Below are 27831 nucleotides of genomic sequence, written 5' to 3'. Positions count from 1 at the left end.
GGAGCTGTTTGAAAGGATTCCCAATGCCTGGTGTGACTGGCCCTTCAGGTTTGAGAACTGCTAGTCTGTGCTAGAGTTCAGTCAGAGTCTTGACAGCCCTGCTGTGCCAGGTGTGAGTGCAGGATGCCCTGGATTTCCTAAGATAATAATAATAATAATCATAATATAATATAACATATTATATATATATTATATATTAGATTCAGTGTTCCCCAGGTGAATTGCTGAGTTGACTCAGTAGCAATGAACATGCATGGCGCTTTATTGATTTGCCTACTTGAAGAAATTCCTTCTGCTTTCCTTTATTGACATCTTTTATTTCTTTCTCATCTATTGTCCTCTCTGGTGAGTCCAGCGTGTGTATTGGCATACCACTGACCTTAAAGAACTTTTTATGGTGATAATGATGGTGATGATTGGGTACGTATGTATAGTGTGGGTGGGGCATCACGTGGAGATTGGTTCTCCCTTTCCACTGTGGGTTTTAGGGATCACGTTCAGGTTATCAGGCTAGTGTGCTAATGCTTTTTACCCACTCAGAGGTCACGCAGGCCCAAGGAATGTGGTTTTAAAGTTTGAAAAAGTCTGAAAATTTTCCAGGTCGAATTTGAGAAATATCAGTGATATTTCTGACAAGAAAATACGTCTTTCTTGTGTGTTGCCTTTTGCTGGAATCTGGCAGGGAAGAAGTGTGCCTCCTGTAGTCTCTGGCATGATGGCTATGGTGCAGGCTGGGAAGATGAAGATGGAGTGGACTTGGGTCTGGCTGCCTTTGATGGAAGAAGGAAAGCGGAATGGTGCCTCCAGACTTGAAGTTAGGGCTCAATTCTCCTTGCTTTGTCCCAACTGAATGGCAGGTTTGGGCTGTAGGACCAGCCAGAAGCTAGAAAAAGCAGGCTTCAAATATTGTACTGCTCAGTGCCCCGAGGTGAGCCAACCCAGCCATGAGAAGACAGGAAGGACACAGACAGGTATATTCCCGAGGGGAAAGGACTCGCCTCAAAAGGCTGCATGCATACTGGCTGAACCAACTACACGACACTCCGGAACACACATCTCACATCTAAATTTCTGTGTAGCATTGGCAAATTTAAAACTTTTAAGTTTTGAAAACAATGCATACATGTTTATTGCAGAAATAAAAAAGGAGGCAGAGAAGAAAAGCGACCTGAATTCTCACATTTCGGCAATATGTGACAGTTGTCAGAGGTTCTGTTATACCCCTGTGCCCCACACATCTCCAATATTCCAATATATTTTCCACAAGAATACACTTGATATTATTTTTAAGCTATTATTTTTTTTCATTTATAAAAACTGCATGAGAGTCACTCTATGTTACTGAAGACTACTGGAGTGTGAAGGCTTTGGTTACTAGTCTCAATCTACTGGCCCAAACTGCCCTCATCTTCATTGGTGCTTTATTCTTGCAGGGACAGTTCCTTTTTGAGCCAGCCTTGGTTGGCGTGACCGCCTCCAAATGCCACCCCACTCTATTGGCTCTTCTTAGACCACAGTGAGACCAAACATTTCTTCAGATGTTTTCTGGCCATTATTATTTTCCTCTTGACAGTTGCTGGCTTGGGGGCGTGGTTTATGGTGCCCTGGCTTAAAAAATTAAGTGCTTGCTTGTGACTTTCCCACAGCTGTCTACTGAGAGTCCTTGCAGTGAATCCTGAAAACATTTTATAGTATATGGTTTAGTATGTATGTATGTATCTATCTATCTATCTATCTATTCTGTGTGCATGTGAACATTTTCGCTTATTTATAATAAGCTTTTAGAAAGCTACTTGCTTCTTAGTGTGTTCATATTCCTCATGCAATTTACCTGACGCTGAGAGGGCACTGGAGTTCACTTGCCTTAAAGATGTGTTAAAGGACTCCACCCCCACCGAGCATTGCGATTATCCAATGGAAACATCTGAATAATTACAGCATGATTTCTTGTTTCTCTCACTTCCTCAACAAACTAGAGAGCACAGTTAACCTCACTTGATCATCAGCTCCTTATGATTCTTGGCAATTGTTGGCCCTGTTGGCAAAGATGTCTGGGCCAGTTCACAATTTACTATGCCTTATCTGCAGATGACCAGGGTGGGTTTTATCCATCTAAGAGAACTCTGTGTCTCTGGGCCACTAAATTCTGACATCTTATCTTAAGGACTTAATAGCACCTAATGGTTCTATCTCTGGTAATGTGATCCAGCTGGAGAGCCAAGGTATGCAAAGCCCTTGTTTTACACAAAAGAGTATTTTTCTCCAGCCAGTAAGTGAAAGTGACTTTTCCCCCCAGCTATAAAAGGACAAGAGGGCTTGAGATGATTGCACTGGGCAGGGTTTCCTAGACTTGTTGTTTTGGCAGCTGGCCATATTGCTAAGCCTGAGCCTTCCAAATTTCTTCCTTTTTTTTTTTTTTTTTTTTTTTTTTTTTTGAGCAGCATGAAGGACTCACTGGCTGGGATGAGTCTCTTTATGGTGTGATGATAAATGCCCAGGGTCTTCCTAAGCTGGAGCCAACCTCAGTGGGGCATCCACCAGTGTCCCTGGCAGACCATTCATCACTGTGTGTTAAGAACTAAAGACTAAAAATGCGTCTCTTTTTCCTATTGATTTAAGTTGCTTTGCTGCCCTCTCTGGTTTCATGTTTTTCTCTTCAAGGGAAAATACTTAACATTTAGTACTGTAGGTAGAAGAACAACTCTACACACTCTGTTTCAGCTTTAGTTCTTGCAGATGATTAACTTAGCTAGCAAACTATTTGGTCCCATTTTTAAGGTTTTAAGAGTTCTGTGGCATGAGTCTGCTTTGTTGATTTTCTATGTCTATTTCATCATCTTGAAATCAAGAATGAGCTTGTCCATTGTCAGTGCCCGATTGCAGTAAGAGATGGTCCACTTCTGGTCCCAGTTTCAGTTCTTTCTTTCTTTCTTTTTTTTTTTTTTAACAACTTATTTATTTCTGTTAGGTGCATTAGTGGTTTTGCCTGCAGGTATGTCTGTATAAGGGTGTCAGATCCTTTGGATCTGGAGTTACAGACAGTTTTGAGCTGTCATGTGGATGCTGGGAATTGAATCCAGGTCCTTTGGAAGAGAAGCCGCTGCTCTTAACCATCTCTCCAGCACTCCCCACTCCCAGTCTCAGTTCTTAAGATGTTGCTATCGCTAGAGTCAGAAGAAAAAGAAAGAGGCTCGTGTTAATAATGGAATTATTTGTTTTAAAGCAAGTATTGAGAAATCACCATTGTAGGCACTTTATGAGAATTACCCTCAGCCACAACCCCTGTGACATCTCAGTCACTTCCAAGTACTTAATAGTTATGGCTATTTAGTTGATTAATCCCAGAAGAAGCTGTAGGGTAGAGGGCATTACTATTATTTTATTATAGACAAGTATTGCAAACAGAAGTTAGTGGCTAAGGCAGGACCTGAACATGCAAAGTTGGTTTCTAGAATGTTCCTCCTTTCACTGTCTTTTAAAGGACAGGCTCTTACTCTGTTACCCAGGCTGGGTTAGCTGGGAATACAGGCATACACTGCCACCCTAGTGTCTGCCCTTTGAACTTGATTATATTGTGACGGGATCGCAAAATTGCTGATAGTGTCATATTACTGCTGAGCAATTGAGGCCTGGAAGGAGTAGTTACTTCTAAATGATATTCTATACCTGACAAGCGGGAGAGGTTTGTTAGGTTCTTCATTCCAAAATCTTTCTCATGTTTTTCTCACACTATGACAGTGTTCCTTTCAATTCAGAGCTTTGTCTACTTCAGAGAAAGCTTGTGCCTGGACAAGAGACAGATGATAAATGTCCTCGCAGTCCAACTTGCTGGGTCCCTGTGGCACAGTGAACTCCCCAGTTAGGCTGCATGGGTTATTTTTATGAGGGCCACAATGAGAGATGCTTCTCTTTGCAGCCTTTCAGTCATCCCTGCCTCTGGGATTTTGGCTTTGCTGTCCTTTGCTTTGGATGCCTACTTCTCTAGCTGTCTGCGTGCATTTTGCCATCCTGATGTCTTATTCTCCGGTGTGACTAACTGCTTGGGCCTGACTCTCACAACTGCAGTAGACTCTAGGGTTGCACAAGCTGGGCGGTTTGGATGATGGAAATGTTCTCTTTCTCAGTCCCAGATGCCAAGCATCCAACGCGAAGGTGCTGTCAGGGCTATGCATACAGTGAGGAGTGCAGTGCAGAATCCCTTCTTGCTTCTTCAGTTTCAGCTGCCTCTGTGTGCTTCTTAGATCACACAGTGTCATTCCAGGCACTGTGTCTATGCAGCCTGGGGCTGTTTCTCCCTTTTCAGGACTTTGGTCATAAGAACACTACTACTGGATTTAGGATCCACCTGGATATTCCAGGTTGACTTTATTTCAAGACCCCTAACTCAATCACACCTTCAAAGACCATTTCCCCTAAATAAACCCACATCCATAGATTACAGAGGGATGTGTCTTTGGGGCAAACCACTGCCTTTCTTGCTGCCCTCTGGTTCTTGAAAGCATCTGTCCTTATTTGAAGTGTCGTATTCTTCTGTCTGCTTTGGTTTTGCCTGCCTCCATGTACTTGCATTCAGATTACGAGTAAAGAACTTTCTTGCTTACTCCTCTATCTCCAGGATATAGAAAAATGCTTAGATCATTGTAGGAGTTATCAAGTATCATTTTACTGAGTAAAATGATGAATAAAAGGTAACATTATGTCATTCTGGGTTTTTCATTTCTTCAACAATTTTCAGGATTTTATCATATATTTTGTTGTTATTTGATATTATTTGAATTTCAGTTACATAGTTTTAAAGGAAAAAAAAACTGCCTACATATATTACAGCATACCAAGTACAACCATTTCAATTTATCTCCAGGTTGCTAAATGGGCTTATTCCCTTTGCTTTCCCCAGGAGAGAACCCTCAACAGAATCTCTCTTTTTGCCTTAGGATCTGATCACCTCCGAGAGAAAGATGGTCTCTGGGCTGTCTTGGTCTGGCTGTCCATTATTGCTGCCCGGAAACAGAGTGTGGAAGAAATTGTTAGAGATCATTGGGCCAAATATGGCCGCCACTACTACTGCAGGTGAGAAGGGGCAGGGTCTCTTAAAAACTACTCTTAAAGGTGTTTTCTAAAACTGATGGGCTAGAGTTTAAGAAGAAAGCATCTTTTAGAAATGTCTGTCATTGGAAGACCGGGGCTGTCTGTTTGCGAGTAGTGTCAAGGGGCTATTAAAATTAAGGGACAGATTTTACTTGCCCTGGTGACATCCTTCCATAATCTTCTCGTAGAAAGTACAAAGCAAAGTGAGCTGTCCTGTCAACAGGGCATCAAAATGCAGAGCTTTGAAAAACCCCTTGTCATCCGTGGGAGCTGTGAGTCCTGTAGTCAAAGCATTTCTTGTTTGTTCCACATCCATCTTTTTTTTTTTCTTTTTTTAAGATCTATTTCTTTATTTTATATGAGTGCTCTATTTGCATATACGTCTGCATGACAGAAGAGGGCACCAGATCTTATTCTAGATGGTTGTGAGCCACCATGTGGTTGCTGGGAATTGAACTCAGGACCTCTGGAAGAGCAGACAGTGCTCTTAACCTCTGAGCCATGTCTCCAGCCCCCACATCCATTTTTTTAAGGAGTGAGCAGACACAGAAGTTCATAGTCTGGTGCCTTTGGAGTCTTCTCCCAGCGTGGGTCTAGTCCCCACCCTAATGGTCAGAAGCATTCTGACATGGCTGAGCCAGGACTCTTTGTATGGCCCATGAGGCTCAACATCCCCAGAGTTTTGCTAAACTCTGTGTACCCCCATGAAAAGAGACACAGAGAAGGGAAATGGTACCATTGAAGGCGGCAAATGAAAGTACAGTGGGCCGGAACTCAGGATGGGTCGTCTACCCATTTCCTTTGTCAAAGTAAGAAAGAGTCAGAAATTCCAAGGTTATGTTTCCTAGTACCACACCATGATTAGAGGAACGGGAGGTAGAGAAATTGTTGATTATAGGCAACTCTGTGCAGGAAAAGAGGACATTCATGTGGCCTCAGACAGAGATTGTGGCTCATTCTGCTTTGCTTGTGTTCAGTTATCAGCTTTGGGTATTCAGTTGAGTTTCAAGGGCTCAAGGGCAAAGAGCTTTAGACTTTTCCCTTATATGGAGATTGTTACTTCTTTTGAGAAGCCATTTACTTAGATAAATACCAGAGAATAAGGAAGGCCGAGATGGTGCTTATTAAACTCGAAGGAACTGCAATGTTCTGGAAATACAGACAGCAGCCGTAATAGCTTTGATTCCTGGTTAGTTAAGAAGACTAGGAATGTGACAATAAATAAACCAGCACATAATTTATTGAGTCATAAAACAGAAATTCTTAGGTAGGACGTTGTCTTGCTCATCAATATTTCTGACATGGGCCACACACCCCTGATTCTTGGGGAATTTTATTTACATATTTGTTTAATTTATATTCAAAGACTAATTGGAATGTGAAATTCTTCTGTTTTATGAAGATCTTATAAAGATTCCAACCTGATAAAAACATATTGTGCTTGCTAGCTGGCTGAGCGAGTCCTCTTAAGTTGGAGATGTGCTCTTTATAATTTGTGGGATGTCTATCTAGGTTCCTGCCAGCGTTCTGAAGAAATGGTGTGATGATAAGTATATTTATAATATACTTCATGTTTTGTGGCCAAGAACTTGTAATGTTAATTGCTCTCTTCATAACAATACCATATTAGAGAATACTATGCAATGGAGATTTAATTTCTTGCAGGACATTGAATAGTATTTCAGATTTTTGTCCAAAAAGGTCACAGAAATTAAGAAGAAGGGAGTAGGGAGCAGGTATAGCAAAAGACAAACATCTCCTGCAATCCCAGCAAGTAGCAAGTTGGGTGGAGGGGTTCTTGAAGTAAGTGATTTCTAGCTGACATTTTCCTTGGAAAGGAGAAAATCATAAAACAATTTCAAGTGTCACTAATTCTGGGACTAAAGTTGTAGCTGAGAAAAGTCTCCAATATTTTCTGTCTGTGTCAACCCCAGAAGTTGTTCTCCACTTAAGGTTGTATCCCTTGAAAATGTGGTCCTGGTGGCGGTGACTGGAGGGGTCCTCAGGCTGGAGGGAGGAGAGGGCAGGGAGGAGAGAGGAAGGAGGAGAGAGGAGGGTGGCTTCGGGAATCACTTGTACACAAAGATGACCACTAGGTAGTTCAAGTGCTCGGACATGATCTGAGCGTTAGACTCAACATGGTTTTCCTCATTAGTAAATATTCTCAAGTTTTGAACTTTTGCTCTCCTGTCTTGTCCATCTTCCTGCCTCTTTCTGCTTGCCTTGCATTTGTTTGTTTAATAGAATCTTACCGTGGAGCTAGGCTGGTCTTGAACTCATATTTAATTCTCTTGCCTGAGCTTCCTGAGTGCTGGTAGTACAAATCTGTACTGTCATGCTTGGATCTTAGATCAGTCTTTCCTCTTCCAGAGTGGCTGTCTTTAATGAGAATTCCATGTCTGGACTCATTTACTCAGAGCGGTATAAGGATTTCTCTGTTATCTTGTCCCTGGAGCTGAGGAAGAAACACCTGGAGTAGGAGGAGGAAAAGGATATCGTAGATGAGGTGTCATCTCATGTCCCCCACTTTGGCAAATGTTCTGATGTTTAGTGGACATCTTTGAAACTCTCAAGTTGATGAAGTGGTAGCAACTATTAAGGGTTTCTATCTTTCAGCTTACTCTGAGCATTCTCCATGGGGCAGGAAGCCCAGATGTAAAGTCCTAGTAAAATCACTTGAGCTCAGCTGCCCCTCCTCTGGCTCCATTTGCAAATAGCCATCCCTGCCATGGTATGCCAGTTGGATATGGAGACTATTATCTAATGTTTGGAGAGACTTTTTTTTTTTTTAATATTAGTGACTAAGGGGGGAAAAAGCAAGCAAATAAACCAATGAAAAACTTTTTTGTTTTGTTTTCATCTCTGATGCCTGGCATTGTGCCAGCTGTGTGGAATGCATCATCATATTTCAAACTCCAAAACAAACAGGGAAAGAATATTTTTCAATCTTTTTATTTTTTTTCTAATCACCACTCCAGCCCTACTATTAGATTTGGTGCTTGTGGCTAGGGAGACTTTTTTGAATGGAACAATTGTGACATTTCTTTCAAGTTCTCCAGGGATTTTTATAGTATGCTCAGTTCGCTTTCTCCTTCCCATTTTTTCTTCCCCACCCCCAACTGGCTCCTTATCCCAGACTACTTCCATAGCTCCAGAAACTGCAGAGAACAGGAGAGCTAAGGTCTGTGCCCTCTTGAACTCACATTCTGGAGGGCAAAGACAGACTAGAGTAAAGAAATACAGAAACAAGCCCAAGGGGATCCATAAGACAATGCAAAAGAAAATGTACAGGGGGTGATAGGTGAGGGGAGAAAGGGAAGAAGCTACTTGGATGGATGGATGGATGGATGGATGGATGGATGCTTAAGAATGTCATGTTCAAGAGATTTGGATATTGAAAGAACAGGATGAGCCAGGTACAAAGATGTCTAAGAACAGAAGGGACAGAGAGAACAAAGAGCAAGGGCAAAATGTCAGGAGTGGCTGTGGTGTCACCGAGGACTGATCTGGAGGCCATGGTGCCTGGAGTGAGTGAACCAGGGTGCAAAGTGAGACAAAGTCAGCTCAGATCAAGCTAAGTAGAGCGGGGTTGGATCCTCCGGTGTGTGATAGACTGTGGTTGGGGTCTTAGGTTTTATTCTCAACCTGATAGGAGTTTGGGGAAGGGCTTCTAAGAAAGGTGCAACGTAATTCAGATTTTGCAAGGAATCCGGCCACCATGCGGAAACTGCACTGGGCAGGCTGTGAGGAGAAAGCGAGACCTGTCAAACATGCTTTTCTGTATTTCCTGGAACCAGAGCCGTGAGGGGTCTACCCAATTGCTGGTCCTCTGGTTGGATTTTGTTTTGCCTCCCCCAACAGGTTTGACTATGAGGGACTGGAGCCCAAGGCAACGTATTACATCATGAGGGATCTGGAGGCCCTGGTGACGGACAAGTCCTTTGTCGGCCAGCAGTTTGCTGTGGGGAGCCACATTTACAGCGTTGCAAAGACAGACAGCTTTGAATATGTGGACCCTGTGGATGGCACCGTGACCAAGAAGCAGGTAATTTGCAGGGGAATCCGTGAAACTGGTGGATCAGGAGAAGCTAGTGGGCAGAGCTGGAGCAGTCTTTGGGGGTGGTCTTCTCTGTGCTCTCCATTTTGAACAGCAGAGGTCTCCAGCTGGGAAGAGCAAGCCCTCAAGGAAGGTTACCTCATTACTGGCGGAGGGTGGATTAGAACCTGGGCCACTTTGTCCTATATTCCGTACACCTGGTAACTATTGGACGAAGACCTCAAACAGAAATAGGCCCCACATTTCCTCTCTTAATGGTGGCAGCCTACAGGTGCTTTTGTGTGGTGGATATTCTTGGTGATAGATTCAGAAATGCTCCTAGAGCAAAATATTCTTGTCATTAGGATTTCGCAGTGGAGGGATGCTTCGTTTTCTATTCCCTTATGTCATCAAGGAGCCACAGGGCTTAGATGAGTTCAGTGTCCCTGGTAGGGAAGGAATAGTTGGAAAGTTTGCCCTGGAATCTCAAGTCGAAGATTCATGGACAAACGCTAAGCTCGGGCGAGTAGGAAAGCCAACCGCAGCTTTCATCGTGGTCTTGTCTTTGAATTTGTGTGAGAAAAGCTGATGTCACTACAATGATTTTCTTCTCTCCGTCTTGTGTATTTATCGGTGATGGCAAGTACTGACCCCTCTGGGAGCACGTCACAGACATTAACATTTACAGGGTATGTAATACAACCCGGGTAATGTGCAGAGAGGTTCAGTTCTCAAATCCCCAGGTTCTTATCTTTTTATACGTTCTTTAGAAGTGCTGACGGTAACTTGGGAAGACGCTGCAGGTGTTGGTGACTAGATAAAATGCGTTAGAGCCATCTTCATTTGAGTAATGGTTCCCTGCTGTCTTTGTTGTGAAAGCCCTGAATTTTGGGTACTCAAAACCCTACTGCATTTTTTTTCATTCTCTTAGTGTATTACCTCCAGTTGGCTTAGTTTTATAATTATTTAAAAATTCTTCATCAAAATACCAGTCCCTTGGGCTGGAGAGATGGCTCAGCTGTTGCTATCACAGAGGACCGGTGTTCAGTTACTAGTACCCACGTGGCAGCTCACAAACATCTGAAACTTTAGTTCTGGTGGCTCTTCTGGCCTCTGTGGGCTCCGCACGATGTGCACAAACTTGCATGTAGGCAGAACACTCATGCGTTTAAAAAAACAAAGAGAAGCAGTCCTTCATACTCCAAGTCCTTAATTGTCAGTGTAGGCAAATGCAGACCAGAACACAGGGTTTAGGAGGCATGCCGCTTGCTACATGGGACTGTAGTGAAGTTCCTTGGTTTCTTAGGCCCACACGTCTCCAACCACAGCATATCACTGCACACAGTTTGTTTCGGAGATGGAACGAAGTAAGGTAGAAAAAAAAATGTATGAGTTTTCTTTTCTAAGACAGACAAAAGCACTAGTTTTCCTTTCAGTAAGAAATATCCCAAAAAGCTTCTGCCTTGTGGACTGGCCTTATTCTGAATGAACAGCAGTGATTTAGGCCTCTGGGATGGGAGACAGTTGCTCATGTGAGGTCTTGAATCCCTGTGCCTTGAATAGTGTTTTCTGGTTTTCTTTTACTTTCCCTCTGGACGAGCCTTCCTCATGCTCAAGGCTCACTTTGTGTTGTGTTGCTATAGGAGTCAAGAGACTTGAAGTACATGCTTTCTCAAGTTTACATCTGGGCCTATGGCTAGGATGCCCTGCATCCCAGCCCCATCTTGTCTAAAGTATTCTTGTGAGGTTTCTGGGGTTTTTTGGAGAAAGCTTGATACCATGTGTCTAGTCTAGTCATAGAAGCTTGTCTGTTGAGATAACTTGTTTGATGGTTGAGTCAGCATTTCTCTACCTTATTTCTTTTCCAGGACATTCAGTACTCAGTTATCTCTTCCTCCTCCTCCTTCTCCTCCTTCTTTGATGCTCTTTAACCTGTTACATCAGGGCACTTTCTCAGCTCAGATCAAATTCTGATCCCCCCCCACACACACACACACACAACCACAGACACGATTTCACTGAACTCTGGAGTATATTAACATTTGCCTTCCTACACTGTCCATCCTGAACTCAAATGTAGGTATAAATAGATCAGTGTTGCTAGGACCTGCTTTTGGGAATTTCCTCCTAAAGAAGAAAACAGACTGTTTCCTTTTCTCACATATTAGGGTCCTGTGAGTGACATCTCTTAAGGGTAGCTCTGGAGCTTTTCTGCAGGCCTGGGTTTGGTTTAGTAAAGGTGATGAGGGACCAGTTAATACTGAGCTACATGCATCATCAGCTAATCGCTGTTTTTGACACAGTTTGTTCTGTTGGGTGCTGCATAGGTGCGGCTGAGCACAGTATGGTTGGGTTATAGCAGACACCAAGATCCAGCTCAAAGACAGATGAATCTGGGGCACAATTCAGGTTATATTGTGCACAATCAGCATACTTTCTGAGTAGGGGACACCTAAAAGACATAGTTGGGTTTAAATTAACTAGAACAATTTCAAAATAGAAAATAGTCATAAAGTATTTTGATGAAATCACTAAGTAGATATTTATTTAGAGTATCAAAACATTTAATTTGTTGGGGTTTTTTTTGTCCTTGTACAGTTTTCTAAACAAATATACAGTGGCTTTATGGCCACGTAGCCCACACACTATCCAGTTTGTTCATATGAAGTGCAGCTGGCATCAGGTTTTGCAGTGATGAAGTAGTGCAGTCACCAGCACCTCAACTAACTGCAGGACACTTTTATCACCGCACAGTGAGGCCTTCCTCATTGCATCTACTTTCCAATACTCCTCCAGCATCTAGGTCCTAGTGAGCCCTGGTCTACTTCTGTCCGTTGGTTTGCCCGTTGTGGACATTGGAATCATATGTGATCTTTGTGACTTGACTGTCTACTTTCCCTTGTCATACCGTCGCCCTGGCCTTCCATAGAATTCTGTGTATCAGCGCTTCCTTCCTTTTATGACTGAGTTGTGCAGATGGCCACATTTTGTTTTCCGTTTGTCAGGTGATGGATTCTACTTCCCAGTGCAGGTTCCGTTTTTGACTGTGATAAGGAGCGTGGTGTGGATGTGCACATGCAATTGTGGTACAGGCGTAGGTCGCTGCACTCTTGGTTATGCTACCACAAGTGGAATTGTTGGGCTGGGCCTTAAAGGAACCTCAAGTTCTACCACTTCACATTCTTGCCAGCAGTGTATGAGGGGTCCAGCTTCCCCACATCTTTGCTCACATTTCTTACGATATCTTTTTTAATTTTGCAACTGTTGTTTTAAAACGATACACTATATAGTGGATTCTTTTAAAATTAAGATAGAAGCAGAACCAGGCATAGTCTCCCTCTCTCACACACACGCAAATCTTGACACTCAAGAAGCTGAGGATCATGAGTCTGAGGTCAAGCTGTATAATGAGATGCTTCTCTAAAAAAAATTTAAAAAAGGGGGTGTGTGGGGGGAAGATTTTATATCCATAAGGGAAAACAGAAGTATTCCAAATACTAAGAAAACGTAATAATCCTATAACTGCGTGTGCTATAGGCAGCAGCTCACTGACCTCCTTCCTCTGTGTCTTACTCCTCTTCAGTAACCTGTAGTCCTCTATAGAATCCTATTTCCCTCCAGATATTGGATGCAGCTTACTGTGGTCCTCTTTGGAATCCGATTCCTCTTCAGTACTCTATTGTTTGAAATCAGACAGACACAGGTTTAAAGACTGTCTTTGTCACTGTCCAGATATCTGACTTTGGGTGCTCTTGAACTACTTTGAGCCTCAGCTTGAAAGGCAGTGGCGTTGATAATCTGTGTGTGGGGTAATAGTGGATGCCTGAGGAAAAAGTTCTGTAAAGTCCCAGGTGTGGTGGCTGGTTGCTAATCCACACTCAGGAAATATTAGCTCCTTCTCTTTATCCAGAATCCTTAACTTGACTATCAGCGTGAGGGAATGATACACTATTTCCTCCTCCTTCCGGCTTTCCATCCTCTTTATCCCCAGAGGTGTGTGCACCTACACACACACACACATTCATGAACAGGTATACGGCTTGAAAATAATATAAAGTGTATATTAGCACTAGAAACCATCATGCTTTATTTTCTTTATTTTCTCCTAGCCTTTAGATATTTTGCAGTGAAATTTGAGGTTTGGGTGACTGATCCATGCTAGTGGAAGGTTCCTAGTCACATGTTGTTTGGTCTAAATTTGACTTGCTGGAGAAAAGATGTATGTAACAGACATGGCTTCCAACAATAACTTCTTTTTTAAAAAAAAACTTGTTTGATGCCGAAGTTGTTTGTAAGCACAATATTGCAGTAGCCTATGCCTCCTGGCACTGCTGGAGATCCACAGGCAACTTTGAAGTGCATGGTCAGGAAAGGACTGGCATTACTCCGCCATCTTAAAAAAAAATCAAAGTTATAAGTTCTAATTTCTGACTTGCTTTCCATTCCAGTTGCTGTGACAAAATACACCTTATGAATGTAACTTAGTGGAGAAGGGATTCATTTGGCTCATAGTTCCAGGTTACGGCACATCATATCAGAGATAAGGGAGAGGCTTGAGAGAGGTTGTCACATAACATCAGTGATCAGGAAGGAAGAACAAAAAGTGCATGCATGCTGCTCTTACACAAGTCAGAGCTCCTGCCCGGCAGATCACTCACAGTGGGCAGCTCTTCCCATCTCCATTTATGTAATTAAGAGAACCTTCCCAGACCTGCTCATAGACCAGCTAATCTAGACAATCCCTCATTGAGGCTTTCTTGCTAAGTGATTCTAGTTTTCAGGAAACTGACAATTAAAATTAAGCATACAAGGTCAAGTGTTTCATTGTGACATTTTCATGCAATTTTGGCATATATTTTTTTCATATTCATCCTATTCTTCTACCCCATTAACCCCTCCTTGCTCTTCTGTTGCAGGATATTTGATCCCATTGTGAACTCCAAATTCGTGAACTATAAAACCCTGTTCTTGTTTGTTATGGTTGAGTCCTAACACACACCTTTAATCCAAGAGCTTTTTGTTTATTGCAAACAGGTGATTATGGTGTGGCTCAGCCAGTCTTAGTACACATACCTTTAATCCAAGAGCTTTCTGTACACCAGATTTAATAAAAATTAACCTGCTTGCTCAGAAAGGTACAGAAAACACCCAGCTGACTTTCATTCTCAGTTCACATGTCAGATGAAAAAAACCCAAAATGCTTACTAGCTCAGCTGACAGCCCAGAAGGAAAGGACCAAACAAAACAAAACAACAGCAACAAAAAAAAAAACCCCAAAGCCAAAGGCTTGCTAGCCCTTTCTTTTCCCCAACAGTCCTTCCTTCTGTTTTCATGTCACATATATTCTGATATACTCTTGCATTCCCTTCTCCCTTCTCATAGATCTCTTTCATTTCCTCACATCGACATGAATTTAAATCTAGAGTTCATGTATGAGAAGACACATGGGAAATTTGTCTACTTTATCTCACTTAACACAATGATCTCCAGGCCTATCCATTTTTCCGCAGATGAAATAATTTCGTTTTTCTTTATAGTTGAATGAAATTTCATTGTGTACATATGCCACATTCTCTTTATCCATTCGTCTGTTAGTGGGTACCCAGGCTGGTTTCATTTCTGGCCTGATGTGTGTAGTACAGCAATAAATGAAGATGTAATTGTTTCTCTGGGGTATGATGACTTAGAATCCCTCAGGAACATACCTAAGATTGCTAAACTGACCAAATGATAGTTCTAATTTTAGTTCTTATTCCCATAGTGAATATTCCAATTTATAAGTTGCCAGCAATGGGTAAGGCAACCTCTTTCTCCACATTCTCACCAAAATCAATAAATAAATTTTTTCAAACAGGGTCTCACACCATAGCTTAGGCTGGCCTGGAACTCACTATATATCTTAGGCTGGACTTGAATCTGCCACCTGAGTGAACTCTCTAGGTTCTCCTCTAAGGTCCACAGTTAGCCAGCTAGGTTAATGGTTCCAGGCATTAATTCCCTCATGTTGAGTGGTCCTTAAATTAATTGAGGTGATCTTCCAACTTCTTGATGAATTACCTTATTTCTTCTCCCTACCTGAGATATCCTATCTGAGAAAATAGGAATAATAAATGGCTACCTCATGTAATGACTGGGAAAAATCAAATACTACTTGTAAATTTCTAACACAGAAAGAACAGTTAAACAATTAACTAAGCTTACTTCAGCAACCTTGAGAGTACTGGGAATGTAACAGAGGTTGAGCATTGTACTATCTTGACCCCCGACACTACAGCAAATGAAACAAAAAGAACACTGCGTGATGGAGAGATCTGAACGTTTGATGAGTCACACGTAATAAGAAAAGCAAAGGGAAAATAGACTTGTCGGGGTGTCGTGAAGATATGAGCAGGCCTCTGGTTTCTGAGTCATCTCTCAGTGATTCAACACACATCACCCTCCACCCCTTGCACTTCATCCCTGCTCTCTCTGCCCCCTCTTCGCCAATACATACGTTCTAATCCAGAAAGGGAAAGGTTCTTTGAGGAAGCTTAGTCTCCCTTTTTTTGTCCTTACTTTGAGGTCAGAGTCAGGAAACAGATAAGGGGGACCAGTTAGGAGGGGAGCCATTCCGCATGCATCTCTAGAGATAACGTAGAAATGCTTTTCCATCCAAATTGAAGATAAAATCCTATTGCGGTGATAAGTCTCTGGCCAGCCCCATGGCCCTGGAAATGTTCAGGAAAGTCTGCCTTGCCTGAGACTCCATATGGGTCATGCCAGAAGCAAGAAGGAAGCCCTGAGGCACTCCACCCCAACTTGAATTCCCTGAATCCTTTGTCCTTTTGTGGCTTTCGACCTTTCATGGGATTTACTGACTGCTTTTAAGCTGCTGGGTACTTACTCTATTTGGAATCAGTAATCTATTGGATTTGGAAATAGCAATTTAATAAGGCTCGGTACCATCCCAGTTATTCTACATTCTTTTGGAAGACGCTGTCATTGTTTATTCTCAGGTATAGATGAGTTATATGAATGACCAATGTGCTTTCTTCAAATATGAGTGAGAAAAAAAAAAATAAGCCAATACCTATAATGTGAATAAGGGAGGAGCTTGATTAAATTACTGAAGAGTCTAAGTCGTTCCCAGTATATGCCTTGCAACAAGATGAGGGGAAGTTTGGCAGACCCTGGGGGTCTGAGTCTTGCTGCAAGGCTCAATTTGCTGTGCAGACATCCAAGGTTCCATTGATGTTGCTGCTTCTCTCCCTTTCACCACCAATATCCCAGGGAACACTTTAATACCAAGATAACCTCCTACCATTGCCTCATCCCATCTCCTACTTTTACCCTCAGGCCTGTCTTCTCTGTGCCCATAGCTATGAGACTCTTTCAGTGTTTGCGCTGGAAAACAACAGGAAATTTTTAGTCTTGGTCCTGTGAATGAAGGGCAATTGGGAAAGGTGATCAGACACTGGAACTATAGCCTGTATCATGAGAAAACTTGACATTTCAGGAGCAAAATTTAAGCAACCAGGACTACTCACTCATATAGATCTTCTGCATTTTCACTTGGCAAGCTCAAAAATCAGAAAATCCTACCTGTGATAAAGTAATTTGCAAGTAACAGTCCAGCTGGGCATGGTGGTGCATGCCTTTAATCCAAGCACTAAAGGAGGCAGAGGCAGGGGATCATTGTGAGTTTGAGGCCAGCCTTGTCTACAAAGCAAGTCCAGGATAGCCAAAACAAAACAAACAAACAAAAAATAAAAACCAAACAAACAAACAAAACCCGAAAACCCCAAAACAAAAACAGTCTAGCTGATATTTAAAATTTGGTATAAAACAGGTGTGTACCAGCTAGCCAGTAACGAAAGCCAAGCCCAATTTGCTTATGCATAACTCTGGGCTATCTCTAGGCATTGTAACACTTCAAGTGACACAGGGCGTATGAAAAGTTGGGTGTTCTCCTTAATCTGGGAGAAAGAAGTTCATTCAGAGGAAATCCTACTTTGAAGAGCACTTGCTTTCAAACTTGTTTTAACATGCAGGAACCAGGTCTGTCCTTTCTCATTTCAGTATTTAGAAACAGTTTACATGCCCTGTGTCATGGAGATCTGGTGGGTCTGGAACAGCAGGACTGGCCCTTTCACTCTTCCAAACCATTCATAGATGATTTAAACTTTGGGGTGGTGCAATTCAGAGCCCTGGATCTGGGCCTGTGTGGTAGCTGAGTTGCTCAGCTGGCCAGCCCTCTTTTATCCATACCACCATGACAAGCTCTCCAAAACTGCTCTGGCTAGGCCACCCAATGCCATCATTGGTGGGAGGTAGCTTCAGCTCTCTTACTTTTATGCCCTTTGGGCTGTCTTACCCACATCCATGCCTCCAAAGCCAGCTCCACTGTGCTTTCCAGTCAAGGTGTGGGACTCACTCATCCAAGGTCTGCAGCCCATGAGGATCTGTGCACGCTGTCCTGCTTTTACCCCCTCGAGGCCAGGTCACCCTGCCTTCATCGTCAGGGCCAGCTCCACTGAATTGCCTAGGCCAGGTGCATGGTCCATTCTTTTGAGTGCTGCAGCTAGTGGTGGGACAGAGCTAGCTCTCTCACTCTCCTGACTCCAGGACAAGCTCCCCCAGCTATTGCAGGTGGTGTGGGGGGAGGGGAGGAGGAATGATAACGGTCCCCAGAGGCTCAGCATATATTTGAATGCTTTGTTTGTTGTTGTAAAACAGTTTGGGAAGGAATAGCAGGTGTGGTCTTGTTGGAGATGTGTGTCATTGGGAATGGGCTTTCAGGTTTCATAAGCCCACATTATTATATAAGCCTGTTATCGAACTCTCTCTCTCTCTCTCTCTCTCTCTCTCTCTCTCTCTCTCTCTGCTCTCTGCCTCGTGCCTGTGGATCAGACATATTGCCACTCAGGAGGGGTCCCATTTTGTAATTCATGCAAAAGCCCTGTATGGGCTAGCTGCTGCCTTACTCAATTATTTTTGAACTCATGTTTCCAATTAATTCTCTGACTTAAAGAAAAGAAAATAGGCCATTCCATGTAGTTTTTTTCTTTTTTTAAATGTGTTCCATCCAAATCCCCTGTTCTATGGGCTGCACGCTTTCTTCTGCAAAATATGGTTCAGATGTTACGTGGCAATGTTTTCACCTTGAAGCTTTCCAGATGAATGGCCAGGATTTCCTGTGGGAGATGATATCCACATTAGGCTCAGAGTATCTTCCAAGGTTGTCCTGCCTCCGGGTTCACAAGCCGCATGTGGCCAACGGGCTGTACATGTGATGCTGTACCAGGTTTCGGGGCCATATGCTGTCTCCCCTGGAACCCATCCTCCACCAGCATTTGACGAACTCAGATGCTGCCAATAGTTGTTGCTAACGTACAGTTCCTCCTCCCGCCTGGCTGCAACAAGTCCTATAGTCTCCAAACTAACATCTGGTGGCTCTGCATGGATTTAGCAACCAGCATATCTCTCTGCCTTGATTTACATGCGTGTTAAAAAAAAAAAAAAACAACCAAACCAAACAACCAACCCCTCCAACATTCATTTATCAAATGCCTATCAGAAACTTACTCTGCATAAGGCTCTGGGCCAGCTTTGAGGACCGGACACAACTGGAGAAATTGGTCAGACATTTTTGCGTGAGAAGCGAAGCACAGAGTGCTTTCATGTGGGGTAGCGTCCCATCATCTGTCTGAAGTCAAAAGACCCAGAGGCTCTTCCTAACTGTGTTGCAACACCGGGCCAGTTTTCACAAAAAGAGGAGAACCAACTCCTAAAAGTTGTCCTCTGACCTCTACACATGCACTGTGCGTGTGCATGCACACCCCCACCACCCCAAACACACCTACAAGCACAATAAAATACGATAAAAAACAAACAAGTGCAAACCATCCTAAGACACCAGCATTGAGGCTTTAACCACATTCAGAATCATTCGACTTTAACATGGGAAGAATCATAGGAAGACTTTTATGATGGCTGATACTTTCCAAAGCACTTTCCACACACATGTTCTGATATGATGCTCCCAAGCACCCTATAAGTAAGGCCCATGCTATTTTTCATCCAAGTTAGGAAACTAAGGCTTAGAGAGCTTAGATGACTTACACAAGACCACCAGCTAGCAAGAGGCCAAGCCAGAATTCTAGCCTGGGTGTATCTGATTGCTATTCCTGAACCATATCCAAACTGCCTGTGTGCAGTAAATCAAAGAGGGGTAAATCTGAGAGGTACAAAAGAAATGTTGTGATGGTGTCTGAGCACTGACTGGATATTTGTGTAGAGACTACTGCATTCATTTGGTGATGTTGCAACAGAGGTAGGCCAAAGCCTTCTCCCAGCATTGAGGTGTCCACTACAGGTAAATCAGAGGCAGAACCTTTTATGTCCCCCTGACCCTACGTGCTCATGGAGATAGCACCCTCTCCTGTTTGTTCGTTTATCACGGCTTTGTGTCTTTCTGACACTCTGGCTGTTATAGCTGCTACGGCTTCAGAGGATCCTTGAATTCTTTCATGGCTGTTCTGGGACCTCCTTAGAATATTGTTCTAAAAACTAAAAACTGACACATAGGCCAGTCCAGGCACCTGTAGGATGAGGCATTGTCACTCCAGGTGTTAACCGTGTAGTGACATCAGTTAACAAGTTCTTCTGGAGGGTCTAGTCTGTGTCCTGACCCTACAGCTAAAGCACAGGTGAACAAGGTGTGTGAGTCTCTCCCTCCCAGTGCTAATGAATGATTTGAACAAAAGGCACAGTAGGTCAAACACTTAAGTGTCAAGTTGCCATGGGAACTCATTTTACCCATTTGCTCCAGGCCTTGTCTCTTCAAGAGGATTTATGGCTGCAGAAACACACAATGAAGCTGTTAGACTATAAATAAGAAACAGAAATCAAGATGGGGAATGTTTAAATCAGAGCGCCAAGGACAGAAGAAGAAAAGCTCATAGCTTCCCAAGTCACAGAGACCCACTTGGACTCAGCTTCAAGTTTAGTGTTAAGTGTCCTGGCAGCCATATTGAGAAGGGAAATATGGTTAGTTACAAAGTGTTTATTGTCAGAAAGCAAAAGACAACCAGTTCCTTGGGGAAGGAGAGGCTTTCAAAACACTTGGCTTCTGAGAATGTCTCACATCCAGCTTCATACCGTCTTCGACAATATTCTTGCAGGATCATGGAAGTGGGACGTTATAAGACAGTGTGGTGTAGCAGCCTGCGCTGAGATTGAGAACGGCAAGCTAGTTCCATCCGTTAAATCTACTTACAGCAGGGGTAGGTGGTCAGAAGTCAATTGATTCGGGACATGGTCCAAATATGCACCATATAGGTACATCTGTAGCTGGAGTGGGAGCAGCTGGGAAGTGGAGGGGCTGAACCCCCGATCATCTTCATCATCGTCATCTCCCTCCACTGAAATTGTGGTATGGCAACTGGCCACGTTTTCTGTTTTCTGCTATAAGGTTGAAGGGCAAATATTCCAGGCTGTGCGTGATGTAATTGCTTATACCCGAGGCCAGCAGACACTTTTTGTAGGGAACTATACGATAAATATTTTAGGCCTTATGCGCTAGATGATCTCTGCCACAATTATTAATCTCTAAAACTGTAATGCAAAATAGCCACAGGCAATCCATAACTGAATGGGCATGGCTGTGTCCCAATAAAACTTGATTAAAAAAAAAAAAAAGAGGGCCTGACGAATTTCACCTATAGGTGGTCTGTTGCCAACTTCTGAAACAACCTAAAAACAAAACAACGAAAACCAAGGGAAGGCACATTATTGTTATTCTTTTGGTGAAGCTGAGGAATGGTAAGAAGCTTGGCGAGTCTTGTTTAATAGTGACTTTGGCCTTACTCTTTTATTCACAGTAATAATGATTCATGCTGGCAAGAACATGGCTCATGTTTGGACCGCAGATTCATTATGCTCATTGGAAGAAACATGTGGATCTTGGGGAAATCCAATCCCCCTACTCAGACATAGAGGTGGTGCTTGGCAGACATGGCATATTAGTTCTGTTTCTTTGCTCTAAGACCAATACCTGAGAAAAAGCAGCTGAAGGGCGGAGGGTTAGTTTTGGATCATGGTTGCTGTAGGTAACAGCCCACCACGGTGGGAAGGCATGGCAGCAGGCACACCAGGCTGCTTGCTGGGGAATGCTGGTGCTCTGACGCCTTTCCCCCTTTCCCTGTTTTAATTAGTTGGAATCCGAGCACTCAGGATGGTGCCACCCACACGGAGAGTGGGTCTTTCCTCCTCAGAGAATTAACTCTGCAAACACTCTTACAAGTGTACCTCTTAGGTGATTCTAGCTGGTCAAGTCAACAGGGGACGTTGTTCTTATACGTGGACATGGCATTGCAAGGCCGAGGTCAGATGGGTCTGAAAGGCCATGCATCCCATGTCGAAAATAGAATTGTGATGCTGCTGGCCCGTAATGGCTTGTCAAACAACACTCATTCTCAAGTAAGCTCTTGGGGTTGGTGTGCTAGGGAAAGAGAGATGATGGTAAACTAGTCCCAGGAGGCAGCCGAATGCCATTCCCTCCATTTTCACCTTTCCAAGTTCAAAATCTCTTCCTTCCTACTAATTTCTATTGGTCTTCTATGTGTGTGACATGTGGTATGACCAGAGGGAGAATGAGATTTCATTTGTAAATGTTTAGTTATGGATATATTACAGATGACTCAATATGACTTGAAATCCTCTATACCTCTTACTGGCCAGGAGGCTCACTGTGTGATGGTAGCTGCCTCAAAGAGTTGAGTTCGGGAAAGGACCAGAAAAGGTAGCCGCAGGTTACTCGGCACTTGCAAAAACAGGTGTGTCAAGTTCCTTGGCCTTAGAATTGCTTTAATCAACTTACAGAGAAGCTGTGCTTCATCCTGGGAGTGGTGAGTTATACACTGGCATGCCCCGTATTGTGACAATGAGAATGTAGGCTTACACGTCAGTAACAGTTTTAAAATATCACTGTGAGCACAGCTGTGACACTTTGAGGGGTCTGCGGTTGGTTTGAATATCCTTTGGCAGCAGGTGTTTTCTGGAGCGTAGGAAATGTGTCCTTTTGCTCCTTGTGAGGTTTTGTTGGCTGTTCCATGCTCTGGTGGCAAAAGCTAAGAGACAGTTTTCGATGGTTGTAATAGATGACTCCAGGTTTATGAAGGACACACATTGTGTCTTTACCTTTCTATACCTAGAACACAGCCTGGTGCTTAACCCATAGAGACACCTTTGTATGTTAATCCAATAAATGAAAACTATTACTTGGTTGCCAGTAAGGGAGATGATTCCTGCTGGTTTGTGTTGAACAACTCTAAAAGAAACAAAAGCTTTGCGTTTGGGGACTGGGACAAAACTTTAAAAAGAAAACTAGGCAGATGGGATCAGATGTCCTCCTGTATCAGATGTGGTAAGGTCTGGGATGGAATAAGGAACTGGCCGTCAGATTTACAGAGCAGGAATGGTGTGATTTTAGTAATGGCCAGATCATAACTGAGGGCTGAGGGCTGAGGACATTTTAATGATAAATTACTTAGGGAAAATGTCTGACATTGAGGTCACCTAAGATATCTTTTTAAGAAGCAGCAACTGGCAGATACTCTGTCTTTTCCTCCAGTCTCTCCAATGCTTTTTCTGATCAGACTTACTTTATTAGCCGACTTAGAACATACTTCCACCAGAAGTCAGAATATGATCTTATGGTCATGAAAATATGGTCATATTTTTAACTCTCCTCATCACTAATAAGAAAAAAATACATAAAGTACGTGATTTTCAAAGCTGAAAACAAACAGACATTAGTCATGGACAGCACTTGGTCCGAGATAGCACTTAATTCACCTGGCTGGAGTTCTGCACTGTCCCCGAGCTGGTGCCCAGCACCTCCAGGTAAGAAAGAAGGGATCATCTGAGAGTGTGAGGCTGACCTCAGCAATGCTCAGAGCTGGGGTGAGGGAGCAGCTGAGGACTTCTTTGCAGACTTCTTTCACTACGAGAATGGGGAAGGGCAAAGCTAAGCCCAACAGTATATGGGGGAAACCTTAACCTTAAAATGAGGAACTTTTACTCAGCATGTTGGTATATACATGTGATATGGGCTCTTGACAGGGTCTTGCATTCAGGGCCAGCTTGGGTGACATAGCAATGCTCAACCTACAGAAGCGGGAGGGAGGAACAGAGTGTTTCTTGTTGCGATACATACCTTGCTTAGAGCCCTGTGCGTTCAGATTTCTGAGGGTTACTCCCTGGCTTTGGGAACATTTACTAAATGGTTCCCCATCCCTGTTATCTCTACTGTTTTCCCAATTCTCATATCACTAGACCAAGAAAATCTGAGCATATGTTCATAGTTTGGCTCTTCAACATCTGCCAGCATTAACCGCAGAACAACAGAAATAGAATCAAGAAACAAATGGATGACCTCAAGTAGCTTTTGGTTTACCACAGCGTTGTGTTTGAGAGCAACCAGAGCCAACTAGAAGTTGGCATGGCGCTGACGGGCTTCAGGGTATAGAACCATTCTGGTTTCTGTGGCATGTATGGTATCGACGCCTGTGTATTCACTTGCTCACTGAGCCTTTTGCCATGTTCTTGCCCTCAGGGCCTGAGGATCATTTTCTCAGATGCATCACGGCTCATATTCCGGCTCAGTTCCTCCAGTGGTGTGCGGGCCACCATCAGACTGTATGCAGAGAGCTACGAGAGGGATCCCAGCGGTCATGACCAGGAACCGCAGGTACACAAGCAGAGCTTTGTTCTTGGCACTCGTGTCTTCCCCTTGAGAGTTCCTGCGGGACTTTAATGAAAAGATACGTTGATAGCTTCAACAGAAGGCAAATTGTCTATGGCCTCAAACAAATTTAATTCATTTCTCTCCAGGATCTGTGATGAGTTTAAGCCACAATTTCCCAAATACTTTGTCTCTCTTCAGCATCCTACAGATTAACCTGGGTGCTTATTGTATACACAAGAGAAGATAGTCAGATTTATCAGACCCTTGACTGTGCTGAGATAAATTATGAATGTTTCGGTGTTAGGAAAGCTTTGGCCTGGACCATGACATTGACATAACCATACAAATACTACTCTGGGGTTCTTCTCTCAGACTGAGGAAGCACTCCCAAGCATTTCAGCCATAGATCGCTGTACTTCTGCACTTACTCAGACAGACTGACTAGACAAAAAGAGCCCACTCCAGCATGCAGTGCACCAGTGCGGCACTGCCAGGAGCTCCTGTTTCCCGGTCTTCCCTTCGATCTGGTTTTGTGGGTGCTTCCCTGGGCTGACACATTCTCCATACTTCTTCTTGGAGAAGTGGATGGGCAGAAAGTTAGGTTGCTTCATTGTGCAGTTGTTCAGAATTTCCAGCTCTAATCTGTCACCTTGGGCCAATCGCTTTCCCTGTCACTTTAGCTTGTTCAGGCTGTGTTTCTTTGGAGAATCAAAGAACTTGGTCATTCATTGCTGTGTTGTGGATTCTTCTACCTGCTCCCCAAACTCAAAGATCTGTGAGAGCAAAATCATCCCAGGTAGGGAAGTAGAGGCCTGAGAGCTATTCTCAGGATCACCAGGGGATGAGGAGACAGAGCCCGTGATCAGTATTTAGCCCTTCCTCTCAGGATTACAAACTTTTCATACAGGGATGGGCCATACTCTGCCAAAATAATTTGCTGGTGAGCACATTTAACCCAACATAGTACCAAGCTATGCAAGAACTAGATGGAGACTTACATTCTCTTTCCGAATAAAACTGTCTTCTGCATTTCACACTGAGACCAGAGAGGAAAGGCAGGAGCTCCACACTGGGTGAGGAATGATACCCCTGGCCTCCCAGCTCTGAGTCACTCTGCCTTGAGACTATTTTTTTTCCTTAACATTCTTTTCCCCTTATTTACCCAGGGCAAGTGGTTAAGACACTTGCTTGTTTTTATTTACCTCCCTTGCTAGGCTCCCTCCAGGCCGTTAGGCCCCTCTATATACAAATGAGTCTCCAAGGTGGTCCATAAAAGCAAATAGCACTTTTGAAAAAGGTTTCTCTTGAAGCCAAACATTCTCCACAGGCTCGCTTTTAGATGGTTGTGGGGGTAAATAAAACATAAATAGCGTTTGTTTTAATCCCCATTACTGCATATTTTCCATCCTGTTGATATACAGGTTTGCCAGTCTGAATGTCTGAGGAGTCCCTTAATGTTGCTCTTTGGATCCCAGTCATTTTCTCCTTTTCTAATACAAGGAAGAGTCCTCCCCCCACCCCCCAGCTGGATGGGGCTGAGCACATTTATTTTAGCACATGATCTAGCTAAAAGTTCTGTATTAAAATAGAATTCCTGATTAAAATAGCACATATCATTGACTCACTAACTGAAGCCCTTATTGCATAATGCATTGGGATCATGATATAATAGTCAAAATTTAAAAGGATTCTAATCCCATTAGGGAAAGGGAGGGGAAGAGAAAGAAGGGAGAGAGGACTGGGGATTGAAAGGGAGGGGAGAGGAGGGGAAGGAAGGGAAGGGAAAGGGGAAGAGGAAGGACTTGGGGAAGGGGAAGTAGGGGAAGGAAAAGGAAAGGGGAAAGGAAGGGAAGGAAAAGGGAAGTAAGAAGGCACAGTTAACCCTCGTTAATGTCTGCTCAGGTCCATCTAGGCCCTTCCACTGGAGAATTTAGGGTTTCTGGGAACTGTTGCTTTCTAGCACAAACTGCTTTCTCCTTCTGAGACTTCCGAGGGAAAGAGGCTTTAGTTAACTGTTAACGGAGGTAAAGATGTGACACTGAGAAACTGCTGGGTCACTACTACAGGCAGTGTCACAGGCAACGACCAGTTCGTACTTTCTTAGATTCTACTTCTTCAGTTTTGTCGCCTATATTGCAGAGAATATACACCTGTATGTGTGTGTACACACACAAACACACACACATACACACACCTGTTAAAGTGCTTTCCAGTCCACAGTTCTCTGACACAATCATGTATGTTTTGCCCATGTAGCAGTGCTACAGCTATCTACATTCTAGCTACTTTGTGTGAGGACAGAGTTCCCTTCAGGGTACCTTATTGGTATCTGGCTATTTCACTTTGCACATAGATTGTTTCTTTTTCAGATAATTCAAGCGCAAGAACAAGGCAGGTTTAAACATTTGGACTTATTGCCTTCAGGAGAAAGTGTTCAAATTAGCCTAGTGATTTCACTGGAAAACCCTGTGCTGTCTTCAATGCTCACGTTACTCTAGACCCCTCCAGCTAGAGTTTCCGCTGTGTCCTTTTGTAGAGGTAATTGTGCCATTTGTTTTAAGTTGATGTCAAGTAATCATTTACCTACATCAAACCTACATTAAAATATTCTATCCATGAGTTGGTGGTGAGTGAAGGAAGACATGAGGAAGGTTTGCACAGCTTTGGTCCTTGGTATATGAAGAAAGAAAGCCCCTACAAGAAGCCGATGCTGAAATTTGACCAAGTTTTCAAACACAGTTGCTTTAATTTTACTGGCAACCAGACCCCTAATGAGCTCTCAAAGCAGCTGGTGGAAATTTGTAATAACAGTTGCGCCAAAATGGTTGAAATTCATGGGTAACTGGAAACAGTCTGACTGTTTCTATATTCTTTTCCTCCCAGTTCTCATCAGGATTGACAAACATTGTGTTCACTTTCTTTCCCCGTCCATCGGAGCCCATGGGTGGAGTAGCGAGTGCAAAAAGACAGCCAAAGGGAAAAGGAAGACAGTTTTAGTGAGAACTAGGTTAACAGAGAATGAAGGTCACCATGGGACTAATCAAGATGTAACCACACCCAGCCCACTCCAGTCTCGGAAAGGAGCCAACACTGTTTGGACCTTCCCAGGAACTGATGGTATGATGTATTTCCAATAAGTTGCATCCAGCAGAGGAGTACCTAAAGCACCAGGAGGGGTTTGTTGTTGTTGTTTTGTATTTAATTCATGTGTCAAGCCCAATCCCACTTGCCATTTTGTTCTAACAGTCTTTATAATAATTTATAGTTCAGAAATAGACAATATGGAGCCATTTTGCTGTCTATGGAGAGAATGCCCAGGCCAGGGCGCCTTTGAGAGTGAAGGTATCTACTAATATTTATGTTGAGATTGGCCATTAGCAACTGACTGTGTGCTTACTCCAGCTACACGTTTCCATCCTGTTGTAGACCTGCATGTCGTCTTAGGTGGGGGGCTTCTGAGAAAGAGGCAAGGAGTGAAGAGCTGTTAGATCAGCAGTTAAGACACTTACCTTTCTGGGCTGGAGAGATGGCTGGCTCAGAGGTTAAGGGCACTGGCTGCACTTCCAGAGGTCCTGTGTTCAATTCCCAGCAACCACATGGTGGCTCACAACCATCTGTACTGAGATCTGGTGCCCTCTTCTGGTGTGTAGGCACACATGCAGGCAGAACAGTGTATACATAACAAATAAATACATTTTTTTTAAAGAGCTTTATCTTTCCACAATCACCAATTCCTTGAGTCTCTAACATCAACCGGGTCCCAAGAACTCATTAAAATTGAATTCAATTCAGTTCCACTTGACCTCAGGAAAGGGCTCCGCTTGACTGTCGCTGGTTTGTTCCAGAAGTACAGCTCAGGCAGGGATGGCCAAGAAAGAAATGTCCAGGTATGGCGGAAGAGTGGGGAGTTTCCATGCCTCCTCCAGCACCCCTTCCCTCTGCAATACCTCTAAGTGTGCACCTTCCCATTGAAGAAGAG

The 27831-nt window shown here is 43.4% G+C and overlaps 1 protein-coding gene across 1 annotated transcript in view; it reads left to right on the top strand.

The window, feature by feature from the left end:
• Positions 1-27831, top strand: part of Pgm5 (phosphoglucomutase 5) — a 159921-nt gene that overhangs the window by 108418 nt on the left and 23672 nt on the right. Inside the window, exons 8-10 of the mRNA XM_021627444.2 lie at positions 4935-5070; positions 8950-9133; positions 23721-23855. Coding sequence (XP_021483119.1) covers positions 4935-5070; positions 8950-9133; positions 23721-23855 — 455 coding nt within the window. The remainder of the gene's footprint in view (positions 1-4934; positions 5071-8949; positions 9134-23720; positions 23856-27831) is intronic.

Source organism: Meriones unguiculatus, chromosome 1 (genome assembly GCF_030254825.1).
Source record: "Meriones unguiculatus strain TT.TT164.6M chromosome 1, Bangor_MerUng_6.1, whole genome shotgun sequence".
NCBI lineage: Eukaryota > Metazoa > Chordata > Mammalia > Rodentia > Muridae > Meriones > Meriones unguiculatus.
This window is presented reverse-complemented; position numbering and strand designations above follow the sequence as displayed.